This window comes from Rhinolophus sinicus, chromosome 17 (genome assembly GCF_057876585.1).
Source record: "Rhinolophus sinicus isolate RSI-liver-muscle chromosome 17, RSI-T2T, whole genome shotgun sequence".
NCBI classification, from domain to species: Eukaryota; Metazoa; Chordata; class Mammalia; order Chiroptera; family Rhinolophidae; genus Rhinolophus; species Rhinolophus sinicus.
The window spans coordinates 194877963-194897865 of NC_142517.1; the positions used below are offsets into that span (position 1 = coordinate 194877963).

Sequence of the window (19903 nt, forward strand, 5' to 3'; positions counted from 1 at the left end):
CAATTGCCTTGTCGGTTTCTGTGCCCTTGGTCCCGCTTTATGTATTAAATTATAAATCAAGAAAATGAAGGAGCCTTCAATTGGAGACGTGTAGCTTCTATGGGCACAGAGATGACATCATTATTTGATTGGGAAAATACTGTCAAGAGGTCTCATGGGAGATGATGAGATAGCAGGACTTGCTGAGTCTTGGCAATGCATTAAGTTCTATTTACAATAATCTGTGTGTTTCACTCTGACTGCAGTGTCTAGAAATCCCTATCTTCTATTCTTAATCTGCTGTCTCTGTTTGGGTGTCTGCCTAGCCGCTTCATTAAACTGAGTCTTTATTTGAAACACCACCTTTGCGCTCAGCCCCAGATTTACCCACTGTTACATTATTCTGGATTTCCCCTGACTATACAATCTGCTGCCTGCCCTCCCAAATCCCTGCCCAAGACTACTGTTCACCCGGGGATGATGTTTAGAAATCTCTATATACCACCATCAAGGGGCCGGGTGTCCTAAGCAAATAACAGAAAAAACTTGATACTGGAGATGAAAGCACCAGGTGATCACATCTGGGAGACAATGGGAGTAGCATAATAGATGTAAAATACTTAGAGCAGCACCTGGTATACAGTAAGTGCTCCATAAATGTCAGCCGCCATCGTTCTCGTCTGATTCCTTTCCACCAAGCCAGCCACCTTCTATTCTGGTCACTGGCTTCCCTTACAGATTCTAGCATAGGGGAGAGACATCACTGACACCCACCCAGTGTGTGGCCCACCAAGTGGTTACATGCATTTGGGTTTATATGGCAGTCTCTTGTGAATTCGCTTAGTGTCAGTAAAATTCCCTATGATGGTTAACCGTTCTGTGTCAACTTGGCTGGGCCACAGTGCCCAGATATTTAGTCAAACATTATTCCGGGTGTTTCTGTGAAGGTGTTTGTGAATGAGGTTCATGTTTAAATTGGTACACTCCATGTAAAGCATATCACCCTCCATAATGTGTCTGGACATTAATTAATCACTTGAAGGCTTTCGTGGAACCAAGACTGACCTCAGAGCAAGAAGGAACTATGCCAGCACACTGCCTTTGGACTTGAACAGCAATTCTTTCCTGACTCTCCATCTCCAGCCTGCCAGCCTCCTCCATCAGATTTTAGATTCACCAAGCTTCCACCATTGTGTGAGCCAATTCCTGAAAATAAATATCTCTCGATAGATGATGAGAGAGAGAGAGATAGATAGATAGATAGATAGATAGATAGATAGATAGATAGATGATAGATAGATCCTGTTAGTTCTGTTTCTCTGAGAACCCTAATATACCTCCCAAGTTCAAATAGCTCTAGGTCCCCTGAGAAAATCAAGTTCAGAGATGAGCATAGCTGATTACCAGATCTTGGGCAGAAGTGACACCACCCATGGTATTGGGAGTCTGTGAGCTTTGCATGAACAGCCAACCAGCCTCCCTCAGGGACACACCCATCATGTTGACCTAAGAATATCTGTGAAACTAGAAGTGGGTCCTTACTATGGTGAAAGTAGAAATTCTAACTTAATGGCAATACAAACTATTTAGTTCTCATATGAGTTGAAAGGTGGGGTATCTAGGAAAAACAAAAAAGAATTTCCTATGTTGTTGACACTAAATTAACATCAAGACTAAAAAATATTAGCCTTTTGGGTGTTCAAAGAACTGACAACACCTTAATTTCAAATCAAACCTACCTGACTTAACATTAGATATATCAATTACTAATAAAATGTACCAATTAACACACACATCTGGCAGAATCTGAACTTTTGTTATAACAAAGTTTCAAATAAATAAGAATATATTTGAATAACCTAGATACCTTTGAAAAAACAATTACACATTGAAGTTTACTTAAGAGAGAAATAAGTTGGACATCTTTTCTATGAAGTTCTATGCCTAAAAGCTTATCTTACCACCTGATTGTTACAATTCACATTTAAAGTAAAGGACAAAGAAAATCATTCAGCTATCTGGCCTAAATCCTCAGACCCTGTAGCTTTCCGTCTCCACTCCACAGTCAAGTGCATTGAACCCTGAGTCAGAAGCCCATTTCTGTTTGAACTCTATAAAGTCACTTCACCTCTTTGTGTGTGTGTGTGTGTGTGTGTGTGTGTGTGTGTGTGTGTGTGTGTGTTTCTCTTTAACAAATAGTTCACCTACATCAACAGACTACTGTGAGAAGCCAGGTAATGCATGTAGGAGGCAACGTGACTGTACGACAGCAGGCATCTCTGATAATCTCCTCTGTTCTAGGAAAAACCAAAGCCAACACTGAGGTAGGTTATTGGAGGCTTAACTTGGTATCAATCCATAGTGTTTCAAATTTGTAAGCATTAAACTGTAATTTTAAAAAATTACAACGTTTGAAGCAGCTTTACGGTTTCAGTTTCTTCTCAGGCCCAACGGAACTATGCAAGTTCTAAAAAAATGAATGGACAGATACCGTTCCTATCAGCAAATCATCCTGCCCACATGCTTGCCAATAAATATGTACCTTCCTTCTGGAAATTTCTACCATCACAAGCACAAAAACTCAGGAAGCTCTGAGGTGCAGCAATCTGTGTGACAGTGACGTTCTAGATACGGAGAAAGTTGGCCGGCTTTCTGCCCTTCTCCCACAGGCACTGCATTTTCCTGGAGGGCCCCAACTTGTTATCCATCCTCTCTATTTCACTGACCCATCAGTACTCTCAAGGTACATTATCTACTGGTTTTCATGTATCTTTCTGGGGCCAATGAGGACAGAGTAAAAGGAAGAGGCCTGGCCATTTCACTCTAGTATATGGATGCCCAGAAAAAGAGCAGAATCCAGGTACAAAAAGCCCAGTTTTCCATCCTCTCCACTTGCCTTCCATGGCCAAGCAGCTCAGAGGGAGGCTTTGCCAGACATCAGCCTCTCCCAGGTTTACGTCCCTAGTGCTGATATTCAATGGTGGTGACTGGCCCACAGTCCCAACTGTATGGACTTTACGTAGATGCGAAAATTGATCAATTTGGATCCGTTGCTGTTTTACTGACCAATTTGGAGGTTAAGAAAGATGATCTTAATAACAAATGTTGGTGAGGATGTGGAGAAATCAGAATCCTGTGCATGGTTGGCAGGAATGTAAAATGGTGCAGCCACTGTGGAAAACGGTATGGAGTTTCCTCAAAAAATTAAACCGAAGTACTATATGATCCAGCAATTCCACTCCTGAGTATTCCACTCAAAAGAGTTGAAAGCAGACTCAAACAAACTTTTGTACACCCATCTTCATCGCAATATTACTCACATGAGCCCAAAGTGGAAAGCCACCCAAGTCCATCGATGGATGAATACATAAAAAATATGCCACTTATACACACAATGGAATATTCTTCAGCTTTAAAAGGGAAGGACACTCTGCCACATGCTACAACATGGATGAAGTCTGAGGATGTTATGCTAAGTGAAGTAAGCCAGTCACAAAATAATAAAATTGTACGATTCCACTAATAGGAAGTACCTAAATTAGTCAAATTCATAAGTAGAAATGGTGGTTACCATGGGCTGGGGGCGGGGGTAATGGGAAGTTGTTGTTTAATGGGTAAGTTTTATTTTGGGAAGATGAAAAGGTCCTGGAGATGGGTGGTGGTCACCGCTGCCCAACAATGTGACTGTACTTAATGTCACTAAACTGACACTTTAAAATGGTTAAAATGGCAGCATTTATGTTATACATATTACACCACGATTTAAAAACAGAAAGGTGATCACACATCCCAGCTTGTCTAGGGCAGTCCCAATTTATATCTTCGGCCTGGCACTCTTGGTATTAGCACTCCCCTTTCCTCTTAGTTAAGACCTTGTGGCTGTGTCGCAAACTGAACAATAAATAGTATGACAGTCCTACGGGGAAATAACTATTCAGTGTCATCAGCTAGAACATGGCAGCGGTATGACTCTCATCTCCAAATCTGTCTAATCCAAAGCCCACGTTTTTCGCCACCTCACATCCTACTGCATGAACATCTAATGATTTCCCCCAGCCCACCTCAAGTTCTCCAATATTTACTGCCTCAACTCGATTTACACAGATAGAGCTCTGATGTGCTACCTACGTAGTAAGAAACACTGATTACGTTAATACCAATATCCAGAATGTTGTCTGGTGTGGCACAATGGATGTTCATACCCAGAGCAGTGTTTGAGATGTCAAAAATGCCTAGCGCAACAGCATCTGAAGCACATTACGTGCAGTGCCCAACACAGATTGACACGAAACAAACACCAAAGCCACTCTGTGATTCAGCTGGCACAGGGTGAGTAACCGTCGACAAATCCACAGACCAGAGTGGCCACTTGAGGCAGAAAGTCAGCATCCATTTCGTAACTTTCTCTTTGACTAAAAAGAGTCCACTGAGGCTTTTTCTAAGCTCACTAGAGAGATTGGGGCAGTGTTTCCAGTCATACAGGCTTCCAAGTCATACAGACCGAACTACGATCCCCATCTCCCACTCATTTCATCCAACACCTTGTACAGACGCCTGAAAGCCTCTACTGTTATATGTCAAAAACGCCTCCTTCATACGGTTACTGTGAGGATTCACTATTTGTCTGAAAACATGCAGCACGCTGCTTACCACACAGCCTAATAATAAATATGGTTACCTAAAACAGAGGATAAGATCATTTGATTCTCAGATCCTAATAAGTAAGTGTTTTTATTCTCTCCCCGTCTAACCCAAAACAGTCATTAGCAAAGTAAAATAAAGAATGGCTGCATTCAACAGTCCAGATCATCTGGACCCCAGAGAAAAAGGCCTCGGGAGGGACCCAGAATTATCTAGAGAACTGCTTCACTTTTCCACTGTTATTTTGCTCCTTCAAGCTTGGTGTAAAACTTGCAGTCCTATCTCCTGCGGTAGCCAGTGTTTGCTCCTTTGTAGAGAAACCAGAGCAGGCCCCGTCCAGGGCGTGGAAACCCACAACAGGGTAATGCAGAGCCAAATGGCAACCTCTTGTCTCCAAGTGCTTCGGAATTATGTGGCTGGTACATGATCAATTCAACCCTCTCTCCCACTTCATCACTTCCTCCAACCGAACATTCCAGTCGGTTGTTTTACCCCTTCTTGCAGTATTAGGTATATGACAGGCTAAGTGTATAATCCAGACACTGCAAACAACCCCTGGGAAGGTCTGTTGCTATTTTAAACTTTTTATTGGAACTATTTATAATGCTCGACGACACTCTGCAAGCAGGGAGTCCTGACACTCAGGAAAGCAAACTGTACAACAGGAACAGTCTATGATTTTGCCTCCATAGTTTTAAAAAACAGTAACACTTGGCTGTTCCCCAGGGTTCAGCAGAGTATGGTTTTCACAGGCTCACTCCAGCCACACAAGCATGTGGTATTCATGTCACATTGCTCAGTGGCAGGGAAGCAGGCACTGATCATGAGAAGTACATACATTGCTGAGCATGTAATGATTTAATAATTTTAAACGTAAACACAGAATTGCTATCACTGCTATGCCAAATAAACATCACCCATTCTGAACCAAAATGGTGCTTTCATGTGTTTATGAGAATGACTTTTTAGCATTTATTTTCTTACCCAAAAATGTAAGTCTTTTTTACCAGAGTCAAAATGTTGATGTCATACATGTACAGGCTCCTAAAGGAACTATTAGTGAACCATCAAGAAGGGACACCACATAACATAGGTCAGAGAACATTAAACAAAGTAAAGAAGGGATGGAAAAGGAGCAAGATGAAACATCTTGGCGAATAAAACAGAAGCCTGGGGTAGGAGTCACAACCAGCTGCAATCACCGTGGAAAAGCATAACTTGGGAAAGGTGTATTACGTTCCAAACACGAACACTTCCTGAAACACGATCCTCAAGCAAACATAGCTCTCGTTACCCTGAGGTGAGAATGCCTTTCCTATGACTGGCATCAACTAGTCACAGAAATAGGCTTTGGACAGATAGGCTCATGCGTTTTGAAATCTACACTGGATCACAGACCATATCTGTTCCTCTTTCATAATTTCATACATGCTGCTCATGATATATTATGTCTCTGGATTCAGAAAGCCCAGATTCAAATCCTGACTCTACATTGTCAACTGTGTGGCCTAGACAAATAGCTTCAAATAGGAATAATAATAGTACCTATCTCACTGAGTTATGAAGAAGACGTAGTAAATATATGTTAAGTGATCAAACAGTGCCTGGCACTATTTTCATTATTATTAAGATCTTGGAGGATGGGCCAGCCCGGTGGCTCAGGTGGTTGGAGCACCATAGTCCTAATGCCGAGGTCAACGTGGGCTGCCACAGGGCTGCTGTGTGCTGTCACGGGCTGCTGTGCTGCTGTGTGCTGTCACGGGCTGCTGTGCTGCTGTGGGCTACCGAACGCTGCTATGAGCGGCCAGTGGCCAGCATGAGTGGTCGGCAGCGGGTGAGAGCTGCTGTGAGATGCTGTGAGCAGCCAACCGACCCTGGTGACCGACTGCCTCAGCCGGGGGGGAGCGCAAGGCTCATAATACCAGCATGGGTCAGGGAGCTGTGACCTACACAACCAGACTGAGAAACAACGGCTTGAACCAGAGTGGTGGGGGGAGGCAGAAGACGGGGGGGAAAAAAAGATCTTGGAGGTATGATTAAAATTATTGATACAAATAAATAACTAAGGTGCAGTGATATCTCATTAACTATTATCACGCTCCCTACAACAGGGTGTGTTATGTGAAGTACAACTAGTTTAATAAGAATGAACGAAAGGATAATGATTTAGTGCCATGATTTTGAGGTCGTTTACTACTGCTTAGTCAAACATAAAGTATTTTACATCATTCAAAGACAAGAGTAATAACTTTTCCACTACTTGGAGGTCTGCAAATGCATGATTTCTTCTGCTAAAAGTCTGTTTTCCATTAGTTTCCAAAGGCTTGCATAAATGAAAAGTGAATTCTATTAGATTTAAATAATGTTCCTCTTTACATTTTCTGACACTGCAAGTTCCTTTAAGCTTGTGCTTTTGCTTCATTATTCGCTCTCCTGTATGTCTTCTTTTTTGATTTTTTTTTTTCAATTCGGTGAAAACACCGCAAATTTAGCCTTACCTATTTGTAGCCCTTCCTCCACCAGCTTCAGATTCAATAAGGAAATATAAGTAGTACACACACAGTTTTGAAATTATTTTTCATTTTTCAGAGAACTCTGAATATGGTGGGTCCTGGGTCTTTCATGCTATTGCTACTCAACGAAAAAACATAACTTGCTTAAGCTTCTAAACAGAATCACGCAAAAATATCGTGGGTTCCTTGTTCCTTTAGTAGGCAGAATCTGTTTTTCTTTCAAAACTAAAATCCTGTTGTATTAAAATGTGTACCAATTCCATCCTGTATGGAAAAGAAAATAAGTAATACTAGCAGATATGGAACTTGTTCAAATTTAAAACACCCCTCACTAGCTTCCTACTTGCACCTTCTAAATTAATGGTGAATTCACTTTGCAATCACACTGGACAAAATAACAATAGTAAGTAGTAGTAATCCTAGTTGTAAATGTTCCTATAGACCAGTAGCCCATAAACATATTTTGTGGAGCTGACACATTTTTTTTAATGTGAGTTATCACTTAAAAATCTGGACACTTTATATGTAAATTTGAATTTTCAGTTTCTCTTAAAAATCAAAAGTTCTGGCACTTCCTAAACCACATTCTCCGCATGGCAAACAGTTATCTGGAGCTTGGCAGCTGCTTCCCTTAAACACAGTATGAGCATCCAGTGCCACTCAGTTCTGTACCCCAAAGTGCTTTTCCTGGGTTCCTCTCAGGAAGCACTGTGACAATTCCATCTTAAATGCACATGCTCTTTGGTCCAGCCTGAAAAAACTATGGAAAGGCATACAAGTATACACAGATATCCACTGCAGCACTGCTTCTGATAGCAAAAATCTTGAATCAACTTAACCATCAATAGGGACTGGTTAAATGATGGTAAATCCATCCAAGAGAATACAGTCGGCCCCCAAAAGTAATAAGGTAAATCTAAGCATGTTGAAATGAAAAATTGTCCAAAACATATTATTAAGTAGGAAGAAAGCTAGGTGCAGAACAGTACACAATGAATAGATCTATTAATATGCGCTTTTATATTCATTTCACATTTGGGGAAGAAATATAAGAAACCTTTTTCAACCATATGCATATATTATATATATTATACTACATATATTAATACGTATAATACAATTACATATAAAATATGTACATATTTTATATATAACATATATATGCTGTGTGTGTATATGTATATATACATATATGTTTATTTATACTTAAAAAAAGAAAGCACCATGAACAGAGATATTTAAAATTATTTCATGTATTATTATCATGACATCTATCTAATTATTTATTTGACTGTCTATGTTGGTTACAGAGTTCCTTTAAAGGTAAGCTTGATTTCATTTCTTAGGCAAGGAGAAGGAAAAAACCTTCTGGATGAACCTTAACACGGGTCCAAGAATAGCACAGAAATGACACAACAGACCACTTTGGAAGCTGTGTCTATTCAGAGAGCTTTGCAGCTCATGTTGCCTCCTCTACAGTCTTTTCAAAAGTGAAGACAAATATGGCAGAGAAGCTGGAGCTCCTCCGGAGAGAACTGCAGGGCTCAGCTCCAAATACCCCCTTCAAGCCCCTTTCACATTTGCATGGGGCCCTGGAGAGAGAGGGAGAGAGAGAGAGAGAGAGAGAGAGAGAGAGAGAGAGAGAGAGAGAGAGAGACTATGTATTATTGCCCTATTGCTGTTACTGCTTTAGGCAGAACGGAGAAAGAGGAGGAAAAAAAGAGAAGCAGTTCTGTTCTCACCAGCAGAAACCCTACTGGGTCAGCCCAGTGCAGCAGGGTAAGGATTGGCTCTTCCCTTTAATGAAAGGGAAAACAAGGTCACGTATTCCTGTCCATGTGCTCAGGAAGGACAGCCAGCGTGGCTGTTGCTGACGGGAACAGGCTTTCTGATGTGCTTCAAGTGTTACCAGTCAAGGAGGGGATTGTGCTGGGGACTTGGGACGCCAGGGATAGTGCAGACCAGGGCACTAGAGGAGTGCTATGGCCCTGAGTTAAACCCTGTGAGGGTTATCTAGCAGAAACTGACCCTATCAGAACTCCACACACACGGAAGGGCACTGAGCAACAGTTCATGTTATATTGTAATATACGTGGTACTATAATACTACCTTTGAAATAAAGGAGAAAATAAAACATGACCCCCTTTGTTGTTTTCTCTTTACTTATTAAGTCCTCTCCTTTTCATATTCTAGCATCCAATACCAATAACTTTGGATTAAGAGTCCAAGAAGAGTGGTTTCAAGCCTTATCACAAAAATCATCTCGAATATGGCAGATACGCTGCTGTCTGATCAATATGGACAATTTAAGAAGCTATAAACAGAAGAAAAGAAAAAAACTAATTCATGCCCCACTAATTCAGAATTAGTGATAATACAAAGTACCCTCCAACCTTCAGTCTGAATCTTCTAACCATGGCTTGCTAAACAACTGGAAAGGTTCGAGAGGGACTGGTTAAGCCATTTAAGATGGTAAACTACTTTCATGATCTTCCACAGCACCGCCTTGCTGTTTCTGTATTATTGAAATCTGGATCATTAAGGTAATAATGAGAAATCAGTCGTATCTGTTTACCAAGCAGGTCCACCAAGACCAGCTATAATTAGCCGCTATATGCTGTTAAAATACATGCCCTTCATTTCAAACATCTCATCCTTCATTCTTTTCTTTAATTCAGGCTTGTCTTCTCAGTCACTGCTGTATTTACTGGACATTATCACCTGCACACGGCAAGCTCTCAAAAGGTGCTTACCTCTGAATCTTTGGCCTGCTGATTACGAACGACTATCAAATTGTACAGGATTCTGTCGTCATCCGCCTCTGTATGGGACACATCGTGAGGCACACTCCACAGATTCTTTTCATCATCCCTCGCCAGAGTTGCTCCAAATGAAGAATATGGATTGCTGTCACTATGGTATAAAAAGGGGGACATAAGCATTTTAGAATATATGTAATTATATGTTATATAATTAAAGTAAAATGTGTTATGTAATACATTATATATATGTATATATATATACATATACATATATATCAAAAAGATCTGAACTGTCTTTAATAACTAAGCATACCACAACAGAACAATTAAAAAGTCACTTTAAAAACAGCGGAGAACAGACATAACCAGACACCTGGGCAGAGGTAATTTTATTACTACTTTAAACATGAAATTTAGCACTCAGTACCCTGGCAGCTAAACCCAAAAAAGGAAATTCAATGGGGAATAGAACACTCGTGTGAGTAAAAGACAAAAACAATCGCCATGAAGAGATGAACTTTTTACTGGCTCTGAATTCAAGGTAGCACGGTACATTCAGAGTGCAATGGTATGCAATAGCTACTGAATTCCTGACAACAAGAAAGTTGATAAATATGCATATCTAAATACTTCCAATGAATAATGGGGGATGTTGAGTAAGAATTTCAGCAGCCCCATTTTGTACGTTGGTTTTCTGAGTTTCCCTTTCTAAGGCAGTCCCCATGTTTGGACCTATGGAGATGGGAGACACAGCGTCACACCTAGTTCATGCTTGTGTACACAGCTTAGTTAACGTCTGTGGGACCGGACAGGTAGGGTCATGCTGAGGCTATTCCCTTCGTCTAATAATATGTATGAAGCACCAACTCCATGTTAATCACAAGGCCCAATAAAACTGTGAGCAACGCAGACATGGTCCCTGTTCTTGGACCTCACCAGAGTCTAGGGAGGGAAACACATCAATGAATTATCACATGACTGTATCATTAGAAAAGGTGGTAAGTGTTACAAAGGGGGAGTTCTGGGAGCCGTGAGAGCTCATGGGGTAGGCATCAGGTAGCACTGTGAAGAAGGGGTGCTTGAGCTTGACACGGAAAGACAAGAACAGAATTTCAGGCAAAGGAAACAACACATTCAAAGGCCCTGGGGTGGGAGGAAGCAAGGTGTCTACGCATTAGAAGAAAGGGGATATTGGCCAGAGAGTGAAAGAGAAGCTAGAGAGGTAGCTGGGGTCAGATCCACATGGCTTTGCAGGCCATGTTTTCTAACATTGTTTAGAAATGTGGTCTTCACTCCTAACAGCAAAGAAAGATGCAGAAGGGTTTTAAGCAAGACTGTGATGTGACATGAACAGTATGACTCCTTTAAAGATCTCTCTGGTAAAGTGTGGCAAATGCTTGAGAGAAGTCAAGTGGATTTGGGGATTCATTAAGACGCAACTGAGGTAACTCAGGGGAGACATGGTCGGTATCAGGATTAGAATGATGGTGTGGAGATGAAGAAAGTACTCTATTCAAAAATGTGAAGAAGATAGAAGCTCTCTGGCTTTGCACCTGGATGGTGAGTAATGCCATTCTCTTAGACAACTAGAATGCCCTATGCCCATGGGGTGGCAAATACACCTGCAGGTGTGACAAGAGGAATGGCAAATGAGAACAGACAGAAAACGCCCAGATAAACAGAAGGCACCTGGGAAGGAGACTCAGTAAATGCCACATGGGTCGAAGGCGTGAAAACTGGGGGAAAAGAGGGGATAGGATCTTAGAACCCAGGTCAGCAAGGGCATTGGACATGGTCTACCTGAATCGGGCAGGCGGCTGAGAGACTGGAGGCTGAACAGTGCTCCTTAAATTTCTCCAACTGCAGTTCAGAAGTATAGGGTCTGGGACGTGATGGGGGATCAGAGCTACGAGGAAAAGAGCAACGTACAGGGAACCAGACACAGCTCATCCATCAGTTCTCAGAAGCCTCCTGTTCTCACAAGGCTGCCTGACCCCACCAAAGCTGAAACGGAGCCCCATAGCAGGTTCTTCTTAAGAATGATGAGCCAGCGACAGGTGAGGCAAATGATGCTTTGGTGCCCTGCCCTTTTGGGCTTTAATGAGCAGGTCAAATTCATTCATTCATTCATTCAGTTGTTGATTTAACAAACACAGAACGGATGCCTATTGTAGACTGGGTGCTGGGCTGGGTGCTTTGGGGACTTGAAAATAAAATAGGACACTGTGGGGACAGAGCCAGGAGTGCAGTTTCCAGGCTCTCGCCCTCACGCGGAAAGGTTCTCACTCAGGTAGTAAATGGCCATCAACTGTGATTGGATGGCCATCAACTGTGTCTAGTTGGCCGTCAGCTGTAAGCAGTGAGCCATTGGCCACTAATATAACTGCCATGGCTATGCTAGCAGGGAAATGGGGGCTAGCGAAGAGATGGTGGCTGAGCTAGCAAGAGCGGATTGCAGCTAGCAAGTGGGGTGGATTGGTTGGTTGGCAGAGAGGTGGACAGTGGGTTGTGGACAGTGTGGCTCCGGCTTCCCGTGTCTCCAATACAGCCGCCAGCAAGACTGTAGTGGCATGACTCCCCTATCTATGGCTCCGTGGGTGTTCCTTTTTGGCCTCACCATATCCTGCGTTCTTATGTCGGGGAGCAGGACCAGAGACCCCGCATGCCACCCTGCATGACAGACACTGTCCCTGCCCTTAGACTATAATGCAATACGATAAGTGAAAAACATGTTTAATGTATAAACACAAGGTCATAGGAGCAGAGAAGAAGGTGTGACGAATTGTGTGTGATGAGAAGAAAGCTCAAGAAAGGTTTCATGGAGGTGACAACGTCTAACCCAGACCTGAGCAGTATATAGATTTTCACCAGGAAGAGAAGCAAGAGGCAAGGTATTCCTGGCAGAGGCAACAGCACAGGTGCAGCATATCGAGGCTTCAAGCGCCCTCAGGGGTGGGGGGTTCCAAGTAATCCTGCCTGGCTATAGCACACTGTGTACGGAGGGAGGGAAATGCAGGGACATGAAGAAGAAACGGCGATTTGGGGTGAGATGAGGATCGTGCCGGTGTTCAGGCTTTATTCTACACACTGTGACGAGTTACCAAGAGGATTTTGTGCTTTGTCAGCTCTGGATTTTAGAGAAATAACTGCGACAAGAAGGAACAAGAGGATGCTTAGGAGGCTGCCACAAGAGGGCAGGTGTTGTTTTCACGCCGGCCTTTGAGGTCCCAGTGTCAGGGGTCCAGGGCCACTGTAGGGGAGGAGTGGGACAGAAAATGGGTAGGACCCCCTAGCAGAGAAGGAAAGGAGCCCACAAACCAACCACAAGAACAGCTGTTCTAGTTACATCTTATTGGTTAGAGTTACATGGAAGATTTCTTTGGGGCGTAGGAAACGTGGAGTTTTATTGCTATTTAAATAAATACATATGTAACACCGAACATTTGGAAATACTGGTTCGGGTGAAAGTGAACAAGGGTGTGGGCTGAGCTAACAGAAGTGGGAATGAAAATGAGAGGGCGATTCCACCTGCATCTGAGAGGGGGTGTGGCAGCCCTGTTACTGGCAGCACATAGGCATGAGGAGAGGCGTCAAAGTTGACATGTGAGGGGGTGTTTTTAACTGGGACATCACGTTGGAAACCACAGCTAATCTGTGAGCCTGAAGGACATTCAGAGAGGAGTCAGGATATAGCTCTTAGGAGCGAGGGCAGGGCCACAGATCCAGACTTGGGAGAAATGCACATGCATTTCTGTCACCCAGGAAGCCGTGGGATCACAGGGGAAGTGAGGAAAGAGTTTGGGGGAAGAGCTGGACTGAAGGAGCAGGGGTGGAAGGGAGCCGGAGGGAGCAGGTGAGAGCCAGGAAGAGAGGATGCTGGGACAATGAGGAATGGACGCGGATGGACGTCAATCACGCAAAGGGCAATGATTCCACTTCTTTTTGTCTAAATAGACTTTGCAGCCGATGATAAACCACCACTACATAATACAGGGCTTTTCACGAGGGCTTCTACATTCCATCCCTCCTGTTACACAACCACCTGTGGTCGGAAGGGTGGGTGACCCTGTCCCACTTTGCAGAGAAGGACAAGACTCTGCAGTTGCTTGACTTCTCCCAGGCCAGGCAGCCATCTGTCATAAGACAGCACAAGTTCCTGATGGAAGGTCTCCAAGCAGCCATGTGCCGTAAGACTGGATAACCAAATGCTGTGATGGGATGCACCGACCAACGGAGTGGCTCAGATAACGACTACACATGTGAGGAGCAAACCTGTACAAACCTGGGGCTTCTCCTCCAGGCCCCGGGGGCACAGCTTTCACCAGGAGCTGTGACCACAGCTGCTGCCACCAAAAGACATGCACCTCTCGGGCAACGAAACCCCGGTACTTTCCTGAAGCCAGTCTTTTGTTTTTCCCCAAATCTGTGTCACTCGTGCAAGTCTTGTCTCTTCAACAAATTGGTAAGTTCCTCTAAGGCAGGAATTGTAGCCAATATTTTCTTGATGCCTCACATCACCCGCCAGGGTCAGGCTCAGAGTAGTTACTTTAAAAGTATTTTGTTGAATGCAGCCAACTACCCTGGGACCCCAGTCTGCTAGAGAAATTCCCAGACATAACTCATAGCTACCACTTTTTAAAAATTCCCCTAAAGCAGGAGGTTTAGAAATTAGCCACTATTTACCTGAATCATCAGTCATAACATTTGACCATGAATAATCTGGCCACTTTTTGTTTAATAACCCACTACTCTTTTGTGTGTTTTGAGAAGATTATGACCGCTGCCTCCCTGGCCAGTCCCCCTACCCGCTCACAACCAAACTCTCTCTCTCTCTCTCTCTCTCTCTTTCTCTCTCTCTCTCTCTCTCTCTCTCTCTCTTTCTCTCTCTCTCTCTCTCTCTCTCACACACAGGAAGATGCACTACTCCAGCCAATGGAAAACACTAGCCACTCTTCCTGACTCTACAAACCTGCCTGAAGCTCCATAGGCGATCACCAGCCGCCTGTGCAGAAGAGCTCAGGTCTCAGACAGGTGCCGTCTCCTGTCCTCCCACATCTAGCCCTGCCCTAATTAGGGGCTGCGTTCCCCTGGCATCCCATGAGCCTCGGACTCTGCCTAGTCACTGACACCCAGGGGACAGTATAAACAGGGAAGAAAACCGTGCATTTCCGCCTCTGGGTGAGCAAGGACTGTCCCCAGTGCTGTTTGCCAGGACCTCCTGCCTCCTCGTAAGCACGGGCCTGGCCCGCTCATCTCTGCAATGCAGCCCCCTCCTCTCAGCTCTGTTGCCTCCCTCAACCTGGACCTCATTCCCGCCAAGGTCTTCTTATTCATTCGAGTTACAAGTCAGGTTTACCTGAGGCATTGGAAAAGTGGGTTCCTATCGCTAAATCAATCATTAAATTAATAATTTAATCAAAATCCCGGTCAAGATGAAGGTGAATGAAGGTGAGAGCTCATGCGTAGGACCTCGCAGAGCCGACCTGGCTCCCCAGATCCTGGGTTCTATGCTCTGGCACGCCATGTCCCTGCTCCTTAAACCCTACACCACCACACAGCCAAGGCAGCCATCCACTAGCTCTAAAACTTTAAACCCTTAGGGTGGAGAGACCAGAACAAAGAAAAGCCTAAAGCAAAAACTGGAGAAGCAGCATGGGCCCCTCTGTGCACATGAGATGGTGGAGGACTCTGGAGCCTACAGGAAGCAATTTCAGTGCAAAGGCCCTGAGGTCTGGCAGAGACGCCCAAGAAGGAGAGAAGGAGGCGAGGAAGGGTGTGGAATCAGGAGCTTCACTTTCTCTCCCTCCCCCATATAATGATTTCTAAAATGTGCTGAAGAAAGTAAGAGAGGCTGTTTTGTCCCTGGCCACCGTCTGCTGATGATAAATATTTTATTAACCTCAGGCATTTGAGAGGTGGCTCTGAAGTTACATTGGAAGCACAAGCTGCTTTTCACTCCCAAAAGGGAAGGATGAGACAGGTCTCAGATTCCTCCCTCGCCCCCTCGCCCCCATCCCACCTGGAGGCACAAGACCAAATTGCTGGGGAGTCTTGTGTTCAGTACAGTCTAGAGCTAAAGGAAGACACAAACCCTGGACTCGCTGCCTGGCGGCTGCTCCTCAGCATGAAAGTTGCTTCCAAGAGTTTCCCTGAGTCCTCACTGCCAACAAGGACGTGTGTACAAGAGTTGAGAAAGCCCCACCAAACACCCTGCACACAAGGCCGGCTGCTGGCACCATCGGCTCAGGTGGCTTTACTGCTCTCCCCACAGACAGGCTGTGTGTCAGTGACCACTGGTTTAAGACTGACGCTCTGAAACAGTGAAGAGATAAAATCTCCAGTACACAGCAACCAAAGCAAAAAAAAAAAAAAAACCACCTCAAAAGGCTGTCTGGTGCCGCCCCCTCATCACCTAAGGCCTACTTCCTCTGATTCCCCACTAGGAACTAGCCTGCCGACTGGGGCCCTGGCTTCCAGACCTTTCCCTTCTTCCCTTTATGGAAACCTGGTGAAGGAGCAGATGAATCTAAGATCCTTACCCTCTCCTTCTTTTCGTCCCTCCCTCCCTTCCTTCTTTCCTCCTTCATTGCTTCCAAGATAGACACTGAGGCTCCCTTCTCTTACCTAGTTAATCCAATGTTTACCATTATTTAACCACAAGTTTAAACACTGTCCCATGGATTCTGGAGCTTTTCTCAGCTCAGCCGCCGAGGCTCACGGCTTCCTTTAGCAGCAGTGGCCTGGCCACCCTCAGCCTGCAAGAAAGAAGATACCAGATACCACTTTCTGGCACTGCTGTCCCCCCCCCCCCCGCCATGGCTGAAACAGAGCCTGTGTGATCAGGCACCATATGTTGCTGTAAGTGCTTTTGAGGATGGTCCTGACGGGAGCCCTGTGAAGTGGGCAGGGGAAGCATTATTAGTATTTCTTCCGCTGGGGGTCAGGAAGGTTAGACCCAGTCCTAGGTCTGCTCTCTGCTTCCACTCACTCCTGGTCACTACATCTGATCTCCCGGCTTTCAATTCCATCCACATGAGGAAGATTCCTAAACCTGTACCTGTATCCCCACCTCAGACCTCTCTCTGGAATCCCAGACTCCTATGTCTGCCTGCCTTCTTCCCACCTCCACGTGGACGTGTAACAGACAGCTCAAGGTCAGGGCGGTCGGACCCCAGCACCTGATCTTCCCACATGCAGTCTCCCCACTCAGACGACAGGACGGGAACCCCACCCTTCAGATTGCTCAAGCCCAAACCCTTCAAGTCATACTGGCTCGCTCATCCCCTAGATCTAATCCATCAGAAAACCCAAGGGGATCTACATTCAAAACATGCCCACCTCTGCCATTACCACCAGAGCCAGGGCACCTGTGTCTCGCACGAGAATTCCTGCAACCGTTGTTTTTTCACTGATCTACCTCTTTCTGCCATGACCTCCACCAATTCTATTCTTAACACAACAGTCAAAGTGACCCTTTTAATATGTATATTAGATCATGTCACCCCTCAAAAACCTTCCAGGGGCTCCCAGTTGACTTAGAGTAGAAGCCAAAGTCCTATCATGGTCCCAGGTGACACCCAATGCAACACCCCAGCCACTCTGGCCTCTCAGCTGTTCCCTGAACCCACCAGTGACACTCCCATCTCAGGTCCTCACACTGGCTGATTCTTCTACCTGTGATGTTTTCCCCCAAGTATCTACATGCCTCACTCCCTCCCTTCCTTCAAATCTTTGTTTAAACATCAGCTCCTCTGGGTGAAAGAGGTGAAGGGATTAAGAAGTACAAATTGGTAGTTACAAAATAGTCATGGGGGTGTAAAAAGTACAGCATAGGGAATATAGTCTACAATGTGGCAACACCTATGTATAGCTCCAGGTGGGCACTAGACCAATCAGGGGATCACTACATAAATGACATACATGTCTAAACACTCTGTTGTACACCTGAAACTAATATAATATTGAAAACCAAAAAGAATGAGGTCCTCAATGAGACCCACCTTGACTAATGTACTTAAAATCGTAAACACGCTCCCCTGCCCCTGCTCTGCCTTTGTGTTCTACACATTTACATGTCTTCTGATTTACTTCTTACATTTACTGTTTTGTGCCACCCCACCCCCCGCCCCAAACTAGAATAAAAGCCCCACAAGGACAGGATCTGTATCTGTTTGGCTCAGTGATGCACCTCAAGCTTGGAACAGGACCTGGCACTTAGTAGATGCTCAATAAACATTTGCTACATGAATGAACTGTTGCTTCCCCTGTTCACAGAAATGAGGCGCAATCGCTGTCTCCCGACTCACAGACAAATTCTTCACATTTGAGCTGTTTACATTGATGAAGGTGGGGCTGGCTCTCAGTCTCGTGGGAGGAAGCAGACAATAAGTACATATTTCACATCACGTAACACGCAGGCTCTGTAGGAGTCCAGGGTGAACACGGCACAGGGTGAGGGAGTAGGAATGCTGTTTTAAGGAGGGAAGAACTTTCTGGCAAAATGACTTTGACCAGAGACCTGAATAAAGTGAGGGAGTTACCCACACAGGTAAGGGGAGGAAGAACATTCTAAGCAGGGAGGGCAGAAAGTGCCAAGGCCCTGAGACAGACGTATGCTTGGTGTATCTGAGGACCCAGGAGGAGGCGAGTATGGTGGAAGGATGAACAATTTCACCTTTTGTACTGACTTTAAAATCTAAACCATGCAGAATCGCCCCAAACTGGAAAGGACCCAAAAGTCAACCAACAGTGAAAGGAGTGAGCAACATGAAATGTACTATAAAGCAGTGAGAACCACAAACTAAGCTACACACAGCAACTTGGATGGATGTCACAAAGTGGAGATCCCATTTATGTCAAGTGTCAAAGCAGGCAAAACTGAAGTACATATTTAAGGTGCCTACATAGGTGGGAAAGCTATAAAGAAAAGCAAGGAAACGTCTGTCACGATGGTCTAGATACAATCAGAGGTGGGGCATGTGGGGCTGGCCACAGCTATCTCTTGCCCTGGGTGGTGACTACAGGAGTATTCACTCCATGAATGTTGTTTATACTGTACAAATTTTTGTGCGTTTTTAGTCTCTGATATCACATGTACTATCACCCATTTTTTAAAGGCAAGGGGAAAAAAAAAATAAGTACAAAGCAATGCAGAAAACTCTTATCACATGCCAGGCAGTACAGAAGTTCATGAGATACATACTGTCTCGTCAAAAGTATTTCCTAAAAAAAAAGTACACAAGAATAGAGTGCACAGTGTATAACTGGCACAAAACGAACATGTATTTACCAGACTGAAGAGGACCTCAAACGCCAACAGAATAAACTGTTTTACCCAACATTTACACAGAATTTACTTTTCAAACCAAAGTATAGTGATAAGATCACTTTAAGATAGCTAGAGAATAAAAAGGTCTCCGGAAACCTAGATCACATGATGTGTAAGACATTTCATCATGGGAACTTCCAATTTTACCAAGACTGACTAATTCAAGTCACAAAAGGGGGAAAGGGATGCTGTGGGTTGCCTAGGAAGACACCTTTAAAAGTCACCCTTATATGAATTTTGAGTGGCTGACGTCTTGGGAAAGCACTTAGCCTGCACTCACTGCACCTGAAGCCATCCTGGGAACAGCACCCATGCCCTCTCCTCTCTCTCCCCTGTCCTTCAAGAAGGTTAAAGTGCAAGCCTCAGAATGGATTCTTCAGGAGCCAGGAGCTCCTTCCTGCAGCAGGAACCCTCTGTGCCTCTGTAGTCACTTCCTGTGAATCACTGTCCAGCCCAGGCCTGCAGGCTTTGTAAACGGCAGGCTCTGCAGGAGGGTAGGGGTGAGTTGTGTCAGCTCAGGGAACCCAGCAGCATTATCGTGGGAAAAGAGGCAGGCTATCTGAGCCCTGGTCTGAGTGAGCTCACTGACACAAACACATGAGCCAACATTTTTTTAAAGCCCTTCCAAGGGCAGAAGACCATTTGATCTGCTCAGAGGTCATGTGAGTCCACACTGTGA

The 19903-nt window shown here is 44.5% G+C and overlaps 1 protein-coding gene across 1 annotated transcript in view; it reads right to left on the minus strand.

The window, feature by feature from the left end:
- MREG (melanoregulin) overlaps window positions 1–19903 on the minus strand; it is a 57569-nt gene that overhangs the window by 29380 nt on the left and 8286 nt on the right. Inside the window, exon 2 of the mRNA XM_074312900.2 lies at window positions 9888–10047. Coding sequence (XP_074169001.2) covers window positions 9888–10047 — 160 coding nt within the window. The remainder of the gene's footprint in view (window positions 1–9887; window positions 10048–19903) is intronic.